Source organism: Sparus aurata, chromosome 7, assembly GCF_900880675.1.
Source record: "Sparus aurata chromosome 7, fSpaAur1.1, whole genome shotgun sequence".
In the NCBI taxonomy this organism is placed as follows: Eukaryota; Metazoa; Chordata; class Actinopteri; order Spariformes; family Sparidae; genus Sparus; species Sparus aurata.
The window spans coordinates 4,081,473-4,100,653 of record NC_044193.1 but is presented as its reverse complement, the minus strand read 5'-3'; the positions used below and the strand labels follow the sequence as shown (position 1 = coordinate 4,100,653).

Here is a 19,181-nt window from a genome sequence, read left to right as displayed (position 1 = left end):
TGTTTGGAGGAGGGACTCCATCATTTAAAAAAAGTTCCTGGTTTACAAGAAAACAAGAGAGACCGTCTGAAAGCACCAGAGCCTCAAACATGAAAGTCTGTCACATGTTGATCTACATCTGCATCTTCTGTGAGTACAATCTATTTATATCTTTCAATATTTTTCTTTTTGTCTTGTAATTTATTCATTTATTGCCAGTTATCTGTTGCATAATTAACCCTCATGCTCTCCTCGGCATTTTTGTACATTTTTCTCAACTTTTTTTTTTTTTTGGCTGTGTTACAGCTTGTGGCATGGATTTTTGCAGGAACACTTCTTTTTAGTCAAATTTTTTAAACCCAGTGTCTTTTACTCTTACATGTCTTTTATTTTCCTGTAATGCATTTTGCACCCTTTAACCACCTTTGTGGCCAAAAATGTACACGCACAAAATCTGTCATAAAATCCTCATACATCCTCATCCTCATACATACAGTTTTTTTTTGCCCCTCAATCAACTTGTTCCCTGATCAAAATGATCAAATATTCAGTTATTTTCAGGATGTTAACCCTTTGAATGCCAATTTTATTATCTGAATTAATAATTATCTAAAAAAAAGTCCAAGAGTAGTGATATTTGACATTCTGTGTGTGTGTGTGTGTGTGTGTGTGTGTGTGTGTGTGTGTGTGTGTGTGAGAAATGTATTTAAAACGACATCTGATTCATCAATGTGAACTCTTATTGTGCAACAACTTTGGAAGTTTAGACAACAAATAACAAATTGGAACATATGAAATATGAACACAATATCAAATATTTTAAACAATTTAAAAAAGTGAAAAAAGGTCATCTTTTGAGGAATGTGTTTCATGTGTCTTTGAAAAGGTGCTTGAGTCAAAACAAGCAAAAGCAAAAACAACTGTTAGTGTGTGTGTTCAGTGGCACCGTCAGGATTCAATTTTAAAGTACGCACAGAAACAGCAAATACAACAAATGGAAAAATACTTTTTTATTTTTTATTATTATTATATTAATTTTATTCTGACACGAGTTAAATGGCTGCTGTGTGGAAAACCACGCTGTGGTCTGTTATCGCGGTGCAGACGAGTGAGTTTGGAGCTGTCAGAGGAGAGAAAAAAAGAGAACGATATGACGCGACTGTAGCCGCCATGATATGACGACGTCGCCCCCGCTGAGGAGGAACTATGAAGAATTCAGTTGTGATGGAAAAGCACCTAAACTGAGTCGAGTAGAGCCGAGCTGTATTGTGTAGTGGAGAAGGGGTAACACACGCTATGTGCAATTGCGCAAACTTGCGCAATCGTCCTCTCAGATGCGGCAGCGTCTCTCCAGGTCACTGTGTGAGAGACAGAAAAGCTCTGACTTGCTTTGGCAGACATTGTTTGGTGTCACCCACTGATTTGCATAATTTAAATATCTAGCCTGCCGAACCTTCCAATCCAGCCCCGGTTTGCGGGAGGTTGAGCGGTACCGGCTAGAAATAGTCGGGCTCACCTCCACGCACAGCCTGGGCTCTGGAACCCAACTCCTTGAGAGAGGCTGGACTCTCTTCTACTCTGGAGTTGCCCGCGGCGAGAGACGGCGAGCTGGTGTGGGCTTGCTTATAGCCCCCCAGCTCAGCCGCCATGTGTTGGAGTTCTCCCCGGTGAGCGAGAGGGTCGTTTCCCTGCGCCTTCGGGTCGGGGATAGGACTCTCACCGTTGTCTCGGCTTATGGGCCGAACAGCGGTGCAGAGTACCCGGCCTTCTTGGAGTCCCTGGGAGGGGTACTGGAGAGTGCTCCAACCGGGGACTCCGTCGTTCTCCTGGGGGACTTCAACGCCCACGTGGGCGATGACAGTGTTACCTGGAGGGGTGTGATTGGGAGGAACAGCCTCCCCGATCTGAACCCGAGTGGTGTTTTGTTACTGGACTTCTGTGCTAGTCACAGTTTGTCCATAACAAACACCATGTTCAAGCATAAGGGTGTCCATATGTGCACGTGGCACCAGGACACCCTAGGCCGGAGATCAATGATCGACTTTGTGGTCGTGTCATCTGACCTCCGGCCGTATGTCTTGGACACTCGGGTGAAGAGAGGGGCTGAGCTGTCAACTGATCACCACCTGGTGGTGAGTTGGATCCGCTGGCGGGGGAGGAAGCTGGACAGACCTGGCAGACCCAAACGTATCGTGAGGGTCTGCTGGGAACGTCTGGCAGAACCCTCTGCCAGGGAGATCTTTAACTCCCACCTCCGGGAGAGCTTTGACCAGATCCCGAGGGAGGCTGGGGACATTGAGTCCGAATGGACCATGTTCTCCACCTCCATTGTTGACGCGGCTGTCCGGAGCTGTGGCCGTAAGGTCTCCGGTGCCTGTCGCGGCGGCAATCCCCGAACCCGGTGGTGGACCCCGGAAGTAAGGGTTGCTGTCAAGCTGAAGAAGGAGTCCTACCGGGCCTGGCTGGCCCGGGGGACTCCTGAGGCAGCTGACGGGTACCGGCAGGCCAAGCGTGCGGCAGCACGGGCAGTCTCGGAAGCAAAAACTCGGGTCTGGGAAGAGTTTGGGGAGGCCATGGAGGAGGACTACCGGTCGGCCTCGAAGAAATTCTGGCAAACCATCCGGCGCCTCAGGAGGGGGAAGCAGTCCTCCACCAACACTGTTTACAGTGGAGGTGGGGAGCTGTTGACCTCGACTGGCGACATCGTCGGGCAGTGGAAGGAATACTTCGAGGATCTCCTCAATCCCGCTGACACGCCTTCCATAGAGGAAGCAGAGGCTGGGGACTCAGAGGTTGACCCATCCATCACCCAAGCCGAAGTCACTGAGGTAGTCCGTAAGCTCCTCAGTGGCAAAGCACCGGGGGTGGATGAGATCCGCCCTGAGTACCTCAAGTCTCTGGATGTTGTGGGGCTGTCTTGGCTGACACGTCTCTGCAGCATCGCGTGGCAGTCGGAGACAGTGCCTCTGGACTGGCAGACCGGGGTGGTGGTCCCCCTATTTAAAAAGGGGGACCGGAGGGTGTGTTCCAACTATCGGGGGATCACACTCCTCAGCCTCCCCGGGAAAGTCTATTCCAGGGTACTGGAGAGGAGAATTCGGCCGATAGTCGAACCTCGGATCCAGGAGGAACAATGCGGTTTTCGTCCTGGCCGTGGAACACTGGACCAGCTCTATACCCTCCGCAGGGTGCTCGAGGGTTCATGGGAGTTTGCCCAACCAGTCCACATGTGTTTTGTGGACTTGGAGAAGGCATTCGACCGTGTCCCTTGTGGCATACTGTGGGGGGTGCTCCGGGAGTACGGGGTCGGGGGCCCTCTGTTAAGGGCCGTACGGTCCCTGTACTGCCGGAGCAGGAGCTTGGTTCGCATTGCCGGCAGTAAGTCAGACCTGTTCCCAGTACATGTTGGACTCCGGCAGGGCTGCCCTTTGTCATCGGTTCTGTTCATTACTTTTATGGACAGAATTTCTAGGCGCAGCCACGGGCCGGAGGGGATCTTGTTCGGGAGCCAATGGATCTCATCTCTGCTTTTCGCGGATGATGTGGTCTTGTTGGCTCCTTCGAGCCAGGACCTCCAGCATGTCCTGGGGCGGTTTGCAGCCGAGTGCGAAGCGGCTGGGATGAGAATCAGCACCTCCAAATCCGAGGCCATGGTTCTCGACCGGAAAAAGGTGGCCTGCTCCCTCCAGGTGGGAGGAGAGTTCCTGCCTCAAGTGGAGGAGTTTAAGTATCTTGGGGTCTTGTTCACGAGTGAGGGAAGGATGGAGCGTGAGATTGACAGACGGATCGGTGCAGCGGCCGCAGTAATGCGGTCTTTGTATCGGTCCGTCGTGGTGAAGCGAGAGCTGAGCCGAAAGGCGAAGCTCTCGATTTACCAGTCAATCTACGTTCCGACCCTCACCTATGGCCATGAACTTTGGGTCATGACCGAAAGAATAAGATCCCGGATACAAGCGGCCGAAATGAGTTTCCTCCGCAGGGTGGCAGGGCGCTCCCTTAGAGATAGGGTGAAGAGCTCTGTCACCCGGGAGGAGCTCAGAGTAGAGCCGCTGCTCCTCCACATCGAGAGGAGCCAGCTGAGGTGGCTCGGGCATCTGTTTCGGATGCCCCCGGGACGCCTCCCTCGGGAGGTGTTCCTGGCATGTCCCTCCGGGAGGAGACCCCGAGGAAGACCCAGGACACGCTGGTGTGACTATGTCGCCCAGCTGGCCTGGGAACGCCTTGGGGTCCTCCCGGAAGAGCTGGAGGCAGTGTCCGGGGAGAGGGAAGTCTGGGTGTCCCTGCTCAGGCAGCTGCCCCCGCGACCCGGCCCCGGATAAGCGGATGAAAATGGATGGATGGATGGATGGCCTGCCGAACCTTCCAATCCAGCCCCGGTTCAGCACCCTGGACAGTGCACTGCAGACCTGCAGCATTTGTTTTCATCCAAACTTTGCAAACATGTTCGGGATTTGTAGAAGACATTCAGTATGTATGGTGCTCACTAGCCTATGCTGTTCCTATAAATAAATGCATCTCTGTGCAGAGAGGGATATAGGCTATGAAAAAGTGATCCCAAGTCACACACACACACACACACACTGGGCCCTGTTAGTCACCCAGCTCCTAAATATAACTGGCAAAAACACAAGAATCTCATGCATCGGCCTACAATGGGAAAATGGTTGAATCTGTTGAAATGCAGCAAAAATTTCAAATATCACTACTTTTCTTCAAAATGGCACGCTGACATTACAGAATGCATGGTTTTGTACTGTAATGACAGTGAGATTAAAAAATGTGGTTTTAATGGAAGTCAATGGGCCATTTTTGGCCACGAAGGTGGTTAGAGGGAGTTTTTTTGAGGAGGGCACAAGGGTTACAACATCTGAAGAAAAACTAAATTTTTTGTAGCCCGACAATCTTTTTCTCCTGCTCTTGTTTAATTGCTGCTTTTTGTGCATTAGTGTGACATAATGAAAAGAGCACCAGCTGTATCCAGTGGGGTACCAGTGTGCAGAAAGTCATGATACATTTGCAGTGAAGCAGTTACAAAACATGGCCTTGATTAAAAATAAATAAATAAGTAGCATGTGTTTATTTCTATTGCAGTTTATGTTTTGTCCACTGGTTGGGCACCCCAGCTTGACCTTTTTTACAGTTTGCGCAGTTTAAAGTTAATCAGACATTATGATCTGAGTCTTCGTTGACAGAATCAGGTAGTATTATCAATAGTTTTGATTAAATAAAGGATGTTTTGACATATATTATGAGATATCTGTATACTTCTGCAAATGTTTTCAATGTCCAGATGGGAAACAGATTTAATTTATGGCTGTTTTGTCTTTTGTGCTGTAGGAAGAGAGAAACCGGAGAGCCATTCCAGCATGGAGGGGAGGCGGGGTCTTCTCCTCAGCCTTATCATGGCTGCCTGTTTCTATGGCAACGCCGCTCAGATCATGCCACAATCAGGTATGATTACGCCGACCATGACTAAACTTCCTGCATACCAGTACATAAAGGTTCACGGCAAACAGTTGCTCAACAGTCAGCACACAGCGTATCAGTAGATATATGATCACTATTAGCTGTTTCTAAAACATTTCCAGGAAACAATCTGAGCATTGGATGAAGTCAGGTTCAAAATTCCTGTTTCATGTTTTTGACATATTATTTTATTTTTGTATCACAAGTTTTCTGGTGTTTTATGTTTTCAAATATGCTAATGATCTCTGTAGCCGCTATTCTGCTAATTTAAATATGAAGAACACAAATCTGAACCAAAATAAACACTGCAATGTGGCTTTTGGATGTTTTCTATCCGTTTAGTCTGGAAGAAGAAATCTTGTGGAAGCAAGATAGCCCCAAATATCAACGTTTTACCAGTTAATGAAGAAGGTTTTTCACCTGAAGTGTCTCCCAAATTAATTATGGTTATTCAGAAGAAACAAACATTTGGATAAGGATATTAACTGAAGGTCTGTCATGGGCTGGAAAAACTCTTCTCTTGCATGAAAGAACAACATTTTCACCGGAGACCCTGAATCTCTGTTGAAATTATATTCCGTAACAGTAGGGATCCAGATCTGAATCTCTTACTATCACACAAATGTAAATGTTTAGATCTGGTATGAACTGATGTTGAACACTTCTGTAGATCAGCACTTTGTCCATCTTCTGTTTGCACCATCGATTCTGTCTGATGGAAGTGATCAGCTGCTGTAAGTCACGCAGCTTTGTTTCATTTTCCTCACACGTTTGCATCCACCTGAAGGTAAGTGCTGTCAGAGCGCTTCTGTCCACAAACTGTCCACAACCTGGCAACAAGCCGCTCTTTGTATTTTCTTCTGGCTTGCACACAACACAAGCTACCCACCACTTCTTTCTGTAAATCATCACGCCGCCACTTTCCACCACTGTCTGAGTCGCTGTCTGAGCACCAAGATCTGCTCGAGTAGTAAGAGCTTCCCTCGCAGCACCCTGTGACCTCCCCATGACTTCACAACCTTCCTCCTCAGTCTGCACTCAAGAGGCCGTCGCAGACATCGTCTTCTTGGTCAGCGGGTCCTGGAGCATCGGCACTGAGAACTTCGAGCAGATCCGTCGGTTTCTGTACATGCTGGTCAACAGCTTCGACATCGGGCCCGATCATGTCTGCATCAGGCTGGTCCAGTACAGCATCACTCCACGCACTGAGTTCCTGCTCAACACCGATCAGAACAAGAAAGACATCCTACAGTACATCAACAGATTGCCTTACATGGGGGGTTGCACCCACACGTGCCAGTGCTTTGACTTCATGCTGAAAGAGCACTTTGTGGAGGAGGCAGATCGCCGTGGTGATCACTGATAGCAAATCTCAAGACAACGTGGAGTCCCATGCCCAGAATCTGAAGGGGAAAGGAATTGTTGTTTATGCAGTCGGTATCAAAGACGCAGATGAAGCGGAGCTGAAAGAGATTGCGAATGTGCCGCACACTCAGCGCGTCTACAGTGTGTCAAACTTGGTAGCGCTGCAGGGAATTTCTCAGAGCATCGTCCAGATGCTTTGCACAACTGTAGAGGAAGTCAAACGGCAGCTCATGCAGTTGTCTCCAGGTAATGTGGGTCAAACCACCACACAGTCAGAGGTGATTTAGTGTTCTGACTTCAGTATCACTTGTATACAAGTAATGATAGAGCCAAGGATTACTGGACAGTTTTTTGTTTTCCAGAAATATAAATATCCATCAGATTTAACTCTGATGTTGTCCGACTGTCAGAAAAATCTCCTTTCTTCACTCGTTGTTGAGAATTTAGAAACGGTGGACAAAATAAATGTAGGACACAGTCTGACCTCTGTTTTAAATCATATCAAATAAAGTGTATCCAGTTTCATGGAAATCGAAATTTTCAATTTTCTGAACACTTCGTTGTCTTTGTCGGCTTCGGGGTTCCCATGAAACAGGCAGCAGAGATTACTTTGGCATCGTTTCCTGTCCGCTGGGGAGGGACTTGCTACGGATATTGATTGGCATTTACAGAGACCAATATTGTTGAATGTGCACCTGGGACTGACAGGAAACACAGTACTGAGGTGTTTTATTTGAGTGGTTTGGCTCTTGACAGCTGGAGGATGAATCAGCGAATTGAGTGGTGAGGGATGACGTATTTCTGTCGGCCTCGCCCTGGTTCCCTCCACTGAAAGCCTGCGGTATTATTGAATTGGATTTTGGAATATCGATGAGTCTCCATGTTCGCTGTGAGGATGTTTAATGTCCCTGACAACCTCTGTAGTCTCATTCAGACACTTGTTAGCAACTGTGCATCAATCATTTTGACTTCATCGGAACTTAAAAGATGAGCAGCGAAGTTAGTTTGTGAAATTGGAAACAGCAGTTTGCGATCTGAACTTCAGAAGTTACTTCAGCTCGTTCAGCACTTTAACTCTGTCTCAAGTGTTCCTGTTATTTTGTCCACCATGTGCATATAAGCCCAAAAGCACCTGCAGGGCTGTACGTTAACTTTTTCAGCACATAGCACTAGTGCTACAGAGGCTGACAGTTTTTTAGCACAGGACCAGAGAGTTGTAGCACACCCTAAAAATGCCCGTCACCTCTACAGAGGACAATTAATGCAGCTCATCACTTACACAGTAACATCAAGTGTAATTCATATATACATAATGTAATACAATTATAGAATAATTACTCAAAATGTTTTCATACACAGAACAAGCATCTTTATTACACTTCAAACAACTCATTTTCAGGTAAAATTCACACCGCTTTACATCGCCGTCAGACCGCGCTTTCTTTTGGGACTACATTTTCTCAACCGCAGAACCCCCGTATCCCTACGCATGAGCACTAATGTGGAAGGATATGGAAAGTTAAGTTTAGTTTTTAACAAAAGTAAACCTCTCAACCAGCAGCTGGGCCTCGCGCTGTATTCCGCTGCTCGCAGATCAGCTGTTGCCCAGTTGCGCTAGTGCGTAGAGATACAGGGATTCTGCGGTTTTCAAACAAGATTCCGAACAAGATTTTGATTTTTTTTTTGTGGCTAAATCTGCCCATAGCACCCATGCTACAGGGCAGATTAATTCTTAGCACAGGCATGTTTTGATGTAGCTCGTGCGACATATATGTCGCACTGTACAGCCCTGACCTGGTACAAACTGATCCAGTTCCACACATTCACACTAAAGGTGACCATTGTAACCACAGTTCTCTGATGGCAGCAGCTCTGCGGTAGGTGGTCGTTGACTTTGGCATTTCTGCAACTCTGGTGCTCAAAGGTACGGTGGCCCAGAGGTGTCAGGCCAAATACAAAAGCCACAACACAAATACAAAAGCCACAACACGAATACAAATGCCACAACACGAATACAAATGCCACAACACGAATACAAAAGCCACAACACGAATACAAAAGCCACAACACGAATACAAATGCCACAACACGAATACAAAAGCCACAACACGAATACAAATGCCACAACACGAATACAAAAGCCACAACACAAATACAAAAGTCACAACGGAAGTGACCCACAGCGGAAGTGACCCAAAACGGAAGTGAACGGCAACGGATGTTGACAATGCGGCGGATTGTTGCTGCCATTTTAGGACCCGTGTGCCTGCTGTCTCTGGGCAACACAGAGTCCAACCTCGTTGCTGACTTTTTTCCAGGCTCTCTCCTGTTTTGTCCAAGTCTCTGTGTATCTGTTTCTGTCCCGGAGCTCCCGAACTCCGGTCTCTGTATGCGTAGTGTGGTAGTATAGTACGGAGCTAACGAGCTTCGGGGCGCCGAGCACAGAGCATTAGCCCCAGTTAGCACAACAATAGAGCAGCTAGCTGTTCTCGCTTGTTGTGACGTTCCGAGCCGGGGCTGCAGCGCCGACAGCAGCAATCCGGTCTGCTCCCGAGCTCTGTACTTGCTAAGTTATGAAAATATGTGTCTGTTACTTGATTACAGCGGGCTGTTGTACTTTATTATGAACCACAGTAGCACAATCACATTCATGTGTCCTTCATTTCCATAACTCTGCCTAATATATATATATATATATATATATATATATATATATATATATATATATATATATATATATATATTTTAATATATATATTTTAATAAGGTAACGCTGAGTGGCCTTGATGCCTGTCAGTCATGATGAGTCGCATCTCGTCACCTCTCTGCTGTGTCTGCAGCTGAGCACTGTGACGCATGTCTCTCTCCCCGGCCGGGAGAGTTATCATACCATGAAGTATCAAATAATAGCCGGGGCATTTATTTGTTTCAATCACTTAACAGACCAGGCGTTTATTTGGGACAGAAGTTTAATTCCTTCCTCTCAAAAATCCGGGTTGAAAATGTCACAAACTTCGCCACCTTCTCTGTGAATTATCTGGCATCATTCTGCAAGTGAAGTTGTTGCGGCGGAGGAAACTCCTCATCTCTGCTGTCACTCATGGTGGCGTACATTTGTACAGCTGTGATTGTGCTACCATGGTTCATAATAAAGCACATCAGACCGCTGTAATCAAGTAACAGACACATATTTTCATAACTTAGCAAGTGGTCCAACTTCCTCTCTGATTTTCTCCAAGCACTCTCCTTTATTGTCCGGTCTCTGTATGTGTGTACAGGGGTATGGTGGTACAGAGCTCGGGGAGCAGACCGGCGCTGCTGTCGGCGCTGCAGCCCCGGCTCGGAGCGACACAACAAGCGAGAACAGCCAGCTGCTCTATTGTTGTGCTAACTGGGGCTAATGCTCCGTGCTCGGCGCCCCGAAGCTCGTTAGCTCCGTACTATACTACCACACTACGCATACAGAGACCGGAGTTCGGGAGCTCCGGGACAGAAACAGATACAAAGAGACTTTGACAAAACAGGAGAGAGCTTGGAGGAAAGTCAGCGACGAAGTTGGACTCTGTGTTGCCCAGAGACAGCCGGCACACGGGTCCTAAAATGGCTGCAACAATCCGCCGCATTGTCAACATCCGTTGCCGTTCACTTCCGTTTTGGGTCACTTCCGTTGTGGGTCACTTCCGCTGTGGGTCACTTCCGTTGTGACTTTTGTATTTGTGTTGTGGCATTTGTATTTGTGTTGTGGCTTTTGTATTTGTGTTGTGGCTTTTGTATTTGTGTTGTGGCATTTGTATTCGTGTTGTGGCTTTTGTATTTGGCCTGACACCTCTGGGCCACCGTACAAAGGTGCTTTGAAAAATTTCATGTCATGGATGTAGTCACTCCTGTTATTGGGTCATACTTATGTTCTGATTACTTTAATTAACACATTTTTAGTTTTCTTTATTAATGAAGTATTTCTCAGCTTGTTGCTCCACATGCTCACTTTTTTCTTCGTCCTGTCCAGAATGTGCCAAAGTCACTGTGGCTGACATCGTCTTCCTGGTCGACGGCTCCTCCAGCATCGGCATCGATAACTTTACGTTGGCCCGGGACTTTCTCAAAAGTGTCATCACAGGCCTCGACATCGGCCCTGACAAAGTTCGAATCGGCTTGGCTCAGTACAGCGATGAACCTCACCAGGAGTTCCTGCTGAAGGATCACATGGACAAGAGTTCCCTGCTGCCCGCGTTGGATGAATTTCCCTACCGAACGGGGAACACAGCTACGGGCAAGGCCATGGATTTCCTTGTGAAGCAATACTTCACTGAAGAAGCGGGAAGCCGAGCCAAGGAGCGTGTGCCTCAGATCGCTGTGGTCATCACCAATGGAGACTCTGCCGATGATATTGTAGCACCTGCCAAGAGCCTGAGGCAACACGGAGTCATAGTATTTGGTATCGGGGTTGGACAAGCCAACCTGATGGAGCTCAAGGCCATCGCCAACCGGCCGTCAGAGCGCTTCCTCTTAACCATCGATAGCTACCAGGCTCTGCAGAGGCTGACGGAGGGTCTGCTGCAAACTTTGTGCATCTCTGTGGAGGATCAGAGGCAAGGTGAGGCAAAGGCCAACAGGACACATTCATAAACAGTGATATATCTTATTTTGATTAAATATAAGAATCAGAGAAAACAAGGAAACAAACATCTATTCTAGAGTATTTAAAAGAAATGTTCCTTTTCCTTTATCATCATCCTTTCTTCAGCGGAGTGATAACTGAGGAGCTTTTAGCCTGCAGACACAACACACAGAGTCTCTGCACTGATTAATGCAACAAGCTCTGGTACCAGTGACGTTTGAGGTCAGCCAGTAGCGATGAAGTGTCGGCCAAAACGTGCAACATTAAGAAAAATAAGTTGATGTTAAACAGGACACACAGGGTGAATTGAACTTGCTGTCATGAGAGTTCAGCACAGGATCTCTTGTGAGATCTCTCTGCAGCACCATTTGATCTATCGACTTTTAAAAAGTTCAGTTGTAGGCATTCAGAAAAGGATTAATCTGGATTACTGTTTGTTTTTGGCATGATGCTCGTTCATGTTTTATTATTCATATCGAGCCTTTTGCTGTCCAAAAAAAAGTTGGTTCATTCACTGATAACTGCAGAGCTCCACTCCTGCAAAGACAGAAAACCATGTGAGAGCTAAAGGTTGTAAATCAAAAATAACAGGCATAACAGATCCACTGCACCAGAATTGACTCTGTGTCACCAGAGCTGCAAAACACAAAAAGATTGAGACGAGCCAGTACACCACGGTCTGTATCTGACCAACCAACTAGATTATCCTCATCCATATGTACGGCCGGCAGGACTTTAGACAGAAGTGGGTGGTGCTTAAACTCTCTGGAAGTTTTTAATTTATGACAGAAATGTATGTTCTGATCAGAGGTTGATGTACTTATTATTTATGGAAAAACAGCCTCAGCGAGGCTTCAAGAAGAGATTGTAAGGCTCGCCCAAGTCTACCTTCATGTATGGCAACGGTGGTGATAAACATGTTTCTTGTTTAGATTTTTTGCCATAATTATAAATTGCCATGTGGTTTTCCAACTTATCAGGAGCCCAGTTTATGAACACGGGTTGTTAATACAGACAGGAATTATTATGTATGGTATTCTGTTTATTCTGGTACAAATGTGATAAATGGGAATGAGGGGAAAGATCGCGAGAGGCAACACGCGAGCCAGGTGAAACCCGCCGGAGTTTGGAGGACGCAGCCAGCAGGATTACTCTGTGCATTTCCGCAGGAGGAATTTAACAAAAAAAAAAAAACGGATTAAAAGACAATCGGACTACTGCATGCCCGCGATCCAGAGGCCAAACGGGTCGGGTGAGAGTAGTGGGGATTCCCTGCTCTTTTTTTTTCTCCTTTATTTTCTTTCATTGAGACTTACGGCGGCTCGCCGCGCTCCCACCTGTCAAAGTTAAATTTACTTTGATACATTTTTTCACTAAGGACTAATTCGTTCATGGACACTCTATGTGGGTTTTTTGATCGTGTGAACAGTGAAGTTTTTTGGGGTTATTGGGGTTTTTTCTTTTTTTTTGATCAAATGTTTGTATTGCATTGGAGCGCGCCTCCCTTCTTTTGTTTGGTGTGTGCGTCTGGGTCGGACATAAATTGATTTTCTGTCTGATATAAAACATACGGATAACGACAATCCTGTAGGTGTTTTCGTTATTGTGTAATTTGTGTGAACATTATTATATGGGCAAGAGAGTGATCTGCTGGTTATTTGGGTGTGTGTGAAGCGTTTTCAGTCAGCCAGCTGCATCCATTTGCAGCATTCTTAAAGTCCGCCCGTTCCCTTGAATTTGCGTTCGTACTTTTCCTTTTTGAAATAAATAATTGAAGGGGATTGTTACAAGATTGCCAATAAAACCAATGATCTGTTGATCTTTACCAATCCAGATGTGACAGTCTATCAATGGCAGAGCCGTCAGTGCTGAAAAAGTATATATATTTAATCTGAGATTTGAAGAATCGTGCAAAAAAAAAATAAGAAAACTTATACTTATACTTATACTATTCTCTATAACCGATACAGATGTTTTCCAAAACTAAACATTTATTCTACAAATGAAATGTGGAAGCAAATTAAAGACGGCCAATGATAGAGCCTTGAAGAACTACAGATGTCATGATGACAAAATGGCTCCTGTCCTAGAGATGAGACATCACTCTGGACAGATTTGAGATCCTGAACTTTGTAAATAACTGAATTTCTCTCTTATTGTTCACTGAAGGCTGCTGTTTGTTCTTACGCAAGCTGTTGTAAACTACCATTATCTTTTAAGAAAAGAGAGAATGAAAATGTCAGGACATAAAACCTATGATCTGTTGATCTTTACTAATCCAGATGATGACAGTCAGTCAGTGTCAAGCTTTATCATTTCTGATGTTTTTTTGTTTTTTTTTTGTTTTGAAGTGGTTCAACCATTCCAGTATCTGTTTTCACTGTTGTTTTTGGTTTGTTTTCTTTCAGCCTTGGAAGAGAAGTTTGCAGACATTGTCTTCCTGGTGGACAGTGCTGTGAGTGTGCAAGAGTTCCAGCAGATCAGGACCCTCCTCACCCGACTCGTCAATCAAATGAATTTTGGAGCGTCTGCCTACCGTCTGGGTTTGGCCCAGTATGCTCGAGATGTCCGGGTAGAATTTCTCCTTAAAGCTCACCAAACCAAAGAGGTCTACCTGAGCGCCATCAGGCTTTTTCGCCAGCGTAGGCTGCAACCCTACGAGGCTCGTAACCTGGGCAGCGCGCTGGAGTACGTCTATGCCAACTTTTTCACCAGTGAGGCAGGAAGCCGGGCAGACCAAGGCTACCAACAGCATCTGGTTATTGTGACTGGGAAAGATTCAGATGATCCCGTGTATAGGGCGTCGCATCTCATCAAATCATCAGGAATAAATGTGGTGGGGATGAGCGCTGGTGCTTCATTGTCGGAATTGCGTATCATAGCTAATCCAGCCTACATCTACACAGGTGTCATCACTATTGTTCCCACACTGAGGGCTATTTTTGAAGCAGAGAAAGTGGAGGCAACACTTACTGGAGGTAAGACTTTAAAAAAGAATATTTATTTGTATTTATCACTCGAGTGCATCTTTAAAGTGTATTCAGTAACTGTTTATTCACAGTCACCTCAACATTTTACTATCAAGTAAAATCTCAGATATTGATAAGTGAGTTAGAAGTGAGTTGCTTCTTGCGGACAGATGATTAAAGGAGTCATCACCCGGAAATCGCAATTTCTCTCGTTAAATCATGCATGTTGGTGTTGGACCTCTGTTGAAACTTGCCTGTAAAGCTGGAGTTTGAACTCTTTTTCCGAACAGGAATAGCGCACAGTAGTGCGCGTTCCTAAAGCACGAGATTTTGACTCTGCTCCTGTGGTGACGTTACCACAGGAGGCTACTTGCATATGCATCGGCTCACAGCCGTCCTCAGCCAGAGTGAGCACGCCGAATCTGCTTATTTCTCTGTCATTTTCACGCCATACATCGTCACCGCCAGCATTAAAACTCAGGTCTTACATGTAAAACACGAGGATGAAAAGTAAGAAGGAAAAAAAAATAATTTACCATTCAGAGACATCCTGCTGTAAACGTGTATCTTCCACCGTCTCTGCCTCTTCACTCTCCCGTTCGGTTTCCGACTCCGGCTCGTACATAAATGCCTGAATTCCGTAAGGTCCGTCTTTAGTATGTGCGCCATGACAGCGGGCTGTTTACGTTTTGGAGTCTGTGTGCATGCAGGCTCGCCCCCCATTCCGGCTCTGTCCTTCCTGCGGCCAATCAACGCACGCCTCATTACATATTAATACAATGCACATCCGGACCGGTCAAAACCTCGCGCATAATCTCGCGTGAGAAAGTCGCGGTATGAAAAAGTGTCAGAACAAGCTCTATGTTTGATTTTTTAAAATTTTTTTTTTTCTAATAAGTTTTAAGAATTGATCCAAAGCGATCCAAGAGGGACTGGATATGTAAAAAAAAACAGGTGATGACTCCTTTAAAGCACTTTGAACGCCATGTTGGCATTAGCTGTAGTTTGTTCGCCTTCCATCAATGCTTCACATTAAATACACTGGCTGAGCTTCTCCCTTAAAGGGAGAATTTCAGTATTTTTAAACCTGGGTCTATCCTTACCAAACGTTGTGGAATCTCTCTAGCAGATTACATCAGCTGGCTGCAATGTAATCCTTTGGGGCAACCGTGACTGTCAAAGCAACGCCCACTGAATGTGTCTTTAACAAGAATTTATTGTTTCAAGGCAACTTTACGGAAACAATTCCTATTCAGTTCAATATTCAGACATGACTTCAGAAATTAATTCTTGCTAGAAGTTCCTTTATACAAACTCCAAACTCCTTTAACTGTTACTCACGTTTCGACTGTCGTCTTCCTGCAACAACTCACCTCCTGTGAGATTACAGACAAGACTTCGCCTTGAACCAGTCTTGTGTTTCTAGTGTGCAGCATCTTCTGGCATTCTTCATGGTAGAGTTGGTCTCCGCAAGCTCAACTAATTTCCAATAGCCCCCTGAGTCATCCAGCTGGCTTCATTTAAATGAATGATGGGGCTGTGTTTGTATAAGATACAAATACGAGGGAGGATTGTTGAGTTCATGGCCGAAGGTACAAGGAGTCAATTTCAGAAAACCAAGCACATTTATTTTTTAACATAGTCCCCTCTTAATTTCTACACTTCAGTTGTGGAATATATATACAGAATACAGAATACAGATCCTTTCTTTTTAGAAGTCATATTTGGACTAGACGTAGAATTTATCAATCATCCCTCCTACACTCATCTGTCGGTAAGAAAATGTTTACAAAACAGAATTTTACAGATTGTGCTTCAAAATGAGTAGTCCTCATCTCAGTCCGTCCGTCAACTTGATATGTATCTGAATGGTTAAGTAGCTCACATGAGTTTATGATCATACACTCCTTTCACAGATTGCAAAGCAGCCAACGTGGCCGACATTGTTTTCATCGTTGATGAGTCGGGAAGCATTGGAACAGCCAACTTCAAGATGGTGCGCACTTTCCTGCACTCGATTGTGAGTGGCCTAGAGATCAGCTGGGCCAAAGTCCGAGTGGGCATCGTGATGTACAGCAACGGGGCCTCACCACAGGTCTACCTCGACAGCTTCGACGACAAGAGTGAATTGCTGAATTTCATCAAAATCCTGCCTTATCGTGGAGGTGGTACGAACACTGGAGCTGCCCTTAACTATGCCAGGGACAATGTTTTCATCAAGGCAAGAGGAAGCAGGAAAGAGCAGGGGGTCCAGCAGGTGGCGGTGGTGATCACAGATGGTAAATCCCAGGATGATGTGAGCACAGCAGCAGCTGATCTCCGTCGGGCTGGCGTTACCATTTATGCTATAGGAGTCAAAGAAGCCAACAAGGCCCTGCTCGACCAGATGGCGTCCTATCCCCACAATAAGCACGTGTTTAATGTGGACAACTTTGAGAAGCTGAAAGGGTTGGAGCTGAGCCTGCAGAAGAGTCTGTGCCATAACATCATTCAGCAGGCGATCTCAGTCAGTAGAAGATCTAGCATCAAAGAAGGTCAGAAATAATTGTATAAATGATTTGCCTTGTTTGATTTAAATCGTATATTCATTGATGTATAAGGTTGATATAAGAGCAAAGTTTAAAGAGTAGAATTATGAATTAATGTAAAGGGAGGAAAACAAGAACATTTTGCTTTTCCTTTTTCAGGCTGCGTAAAAACCGAGGAAGCAGACATCTTCTTCCTGATTGATAACTCGGGAAGTATATTCCCCACTGACTTCCAGGATATGAAGAATTTCATCACTGAGTTTATACATACCTTCCGTATTAGTCCGGAGCATGTCCGCATTGGGGTTGTAAAATATGCAGATTCACCACAATTAGAGTTTGATCTGGCACGATATTCAGATACCAAGTCACTGGAGAAGGCCATAGAGGGTATAAAACAAATAGGGGGAGGAACAAAGACAGGAAGGGCACTGGAATACATGGGCCCACTCTTTGATAGAACAGTGGTCACTCCTGATCACAAAGTCCCAGAGTACCTGGTGGTCATCACTGATGGGAAGTCCTCTGACCAGGTCAAGGTTCCCGCAGAAAAACTGAGGGCCCAAGGAATCATCGTCTATGCCATCGGTGTGAAGAGTGCAGATCCAGACGAGCTGGAAAAGATTTCAGGAAACCCCAAGAGGACTTTCTTTGTCAATAATTTTGACGCTCTGAGGTCCATCAAGGATGACATCATCACAGACATCTGTTCTCAAGACAGTAAGGAAACCTAAATCCACCTCCCATGTTCTATATGCGACAGTCAAGGACAACACACACCAGTGACACAGCTGATAGCCGAGAGGTGAAATTGAGACATTTGGGAACGACCTGCAACAAGTCTAGTCAGTTTTATCTAAAAAGCAGTTTCCCTTTTCAATTAGAGCAGGTAGAGACTCTTAAATTCAAGACCCATTGAAGCACTTGGTAAGAAAATACTGTGATCTGTGGATGGTCATGGTTCATTTGTGGTTCATGGTCCATGTCCGAAACCCTCCAGTCAGGTTCATGTCCCGTCTAACGGTCGACGTTCTCTCTGAAACAGAGAATGGAGGCGTGGTTATTAGTCCTGCAAAGCTATTACCATCTCAACCACACTGCTGCTCTCACAGGATCAACATCACAAGCCTAGTTGGTGTTAGCGTAGAATGAATATTAGCGTGGATAGTAATAGCTGTGACTCCAACAGAAGTTCTTCTCGTGTATCGAGATACTGCAGTTTATAAATGGTCAAAGTGTAAGCTGAACTCTTTACTATTAACATTTACTGCTATACTTTCCTCTCTGCTCTGACTGCTGACATCATTCTGCTCTAAGTGCAGCTAACAATAGCTCTTTCACCTCACTCTACCCAAGGACGTTATATCAAACCTAGACACAGAGTTGAAGACCGAGCCCCGTAACGCCTATGAAAGCTGCTCAGTGGCATTTTTGAAGCCAAAGAAGCTTGACTTCCTGGTTATAAAACCACTTTGATCTTTGGTGTTGTGCTGTCCATAAAGCGTCTGCACGAGATACTTAACTGACCAAGGCGGCTACCTTGAATAGAGAACATTTTTTACCAGACTAAACAGATCAAATTCTGACAGTCAAATTAGTCATTTCGTGAGGTTGTGACGCTCAGAATAATAATTTATCCTTCGTTTTACAAATGCTTCTTTCACAATGTTAGTTTATGGGAGAAAGTATTTTTGGGCTCAGTGTGTCACTCATGCATTAACATGCTGTCCTAACTCCTATTTTAAGCCAAGCTTGGAGCATGATGTGTGGCTCCCAGATTCCACTATAGTGATTCGTCAGTGTTCCATTTCATAACCAACTTAAGATGTTAAACTTTGCGCTAAAATTGTCAAAAAAAAATCATGCTGAACTGTGCAGCTCAACTTGTAGGCTACCCTCCCATTGGTTTTCTACATTAGGACGCACCATAATAATGCAGCATTTTTTGACACCACTTTAGCTAATATATCTAGAATATGTCTGAGAGTGCCAAATGTAGCAGCAACAACCTAAACCACAGGCGCCCACCTACAGCCCAAAACAGAGCCAACAGCTAATCAGCTACATTCACATTTAGTGTGTGTTACATCAATTAATAATGAATTGTTCAAGGCGAGTCTCCATATTGTCGTTTGTGTGTGTTCTTTTACTTATAGCTGGATGGATTTTGCTGTTAAGGGAAAAGGAAATTAGAAAATGGCAAGAAAAGTGCGACAAGAGAGCAGGAAAAACAGGAACCACACTGACATCTTTATG

The 19,181-nt window shown here is 45.3% G+C and overlaps 1 protein-coding gene across 1 annotated transcript in view; it reads left to right on the top strand.

Annotated features, from left to right (window-relative positions):
- Positions 1-44: 44 nt before the first annotated feature.
- The window catches only part of LOC115584710 (collagen alpha-6(VI) chain-like), a 100,060-nt gene continuing 80,923 nt past the window's right edge, over positions 45-19,181 (top strand). Inside the window, exons 1-6 of the mRNA XM_030422317.1 lie at positions 45-129; positions 5,317-5,430; positions 10,817-11,404; positions 13,837-14,406; positions 16,314-16,931; positions 17,085-17,645. Of these exons, the coding sequence (XP_030278177.1) occupies positions 5,346-5,430; positions 10,817-11,404; positions 13,837-14,406; positions 16,314-16,931; positions 17,085-17,645 (2,422 nt within the window). The 5' untranslated portion in view covers positions 45-129; positions 5,317-5,345. The remainder of the gene's footprint in view (positions 130-5,316; positions 5,431-10,816; positions 11,405-13,836; positions 14,407-16,313; positions 16,932-17,084; positions 17,646-19,181) is intronic.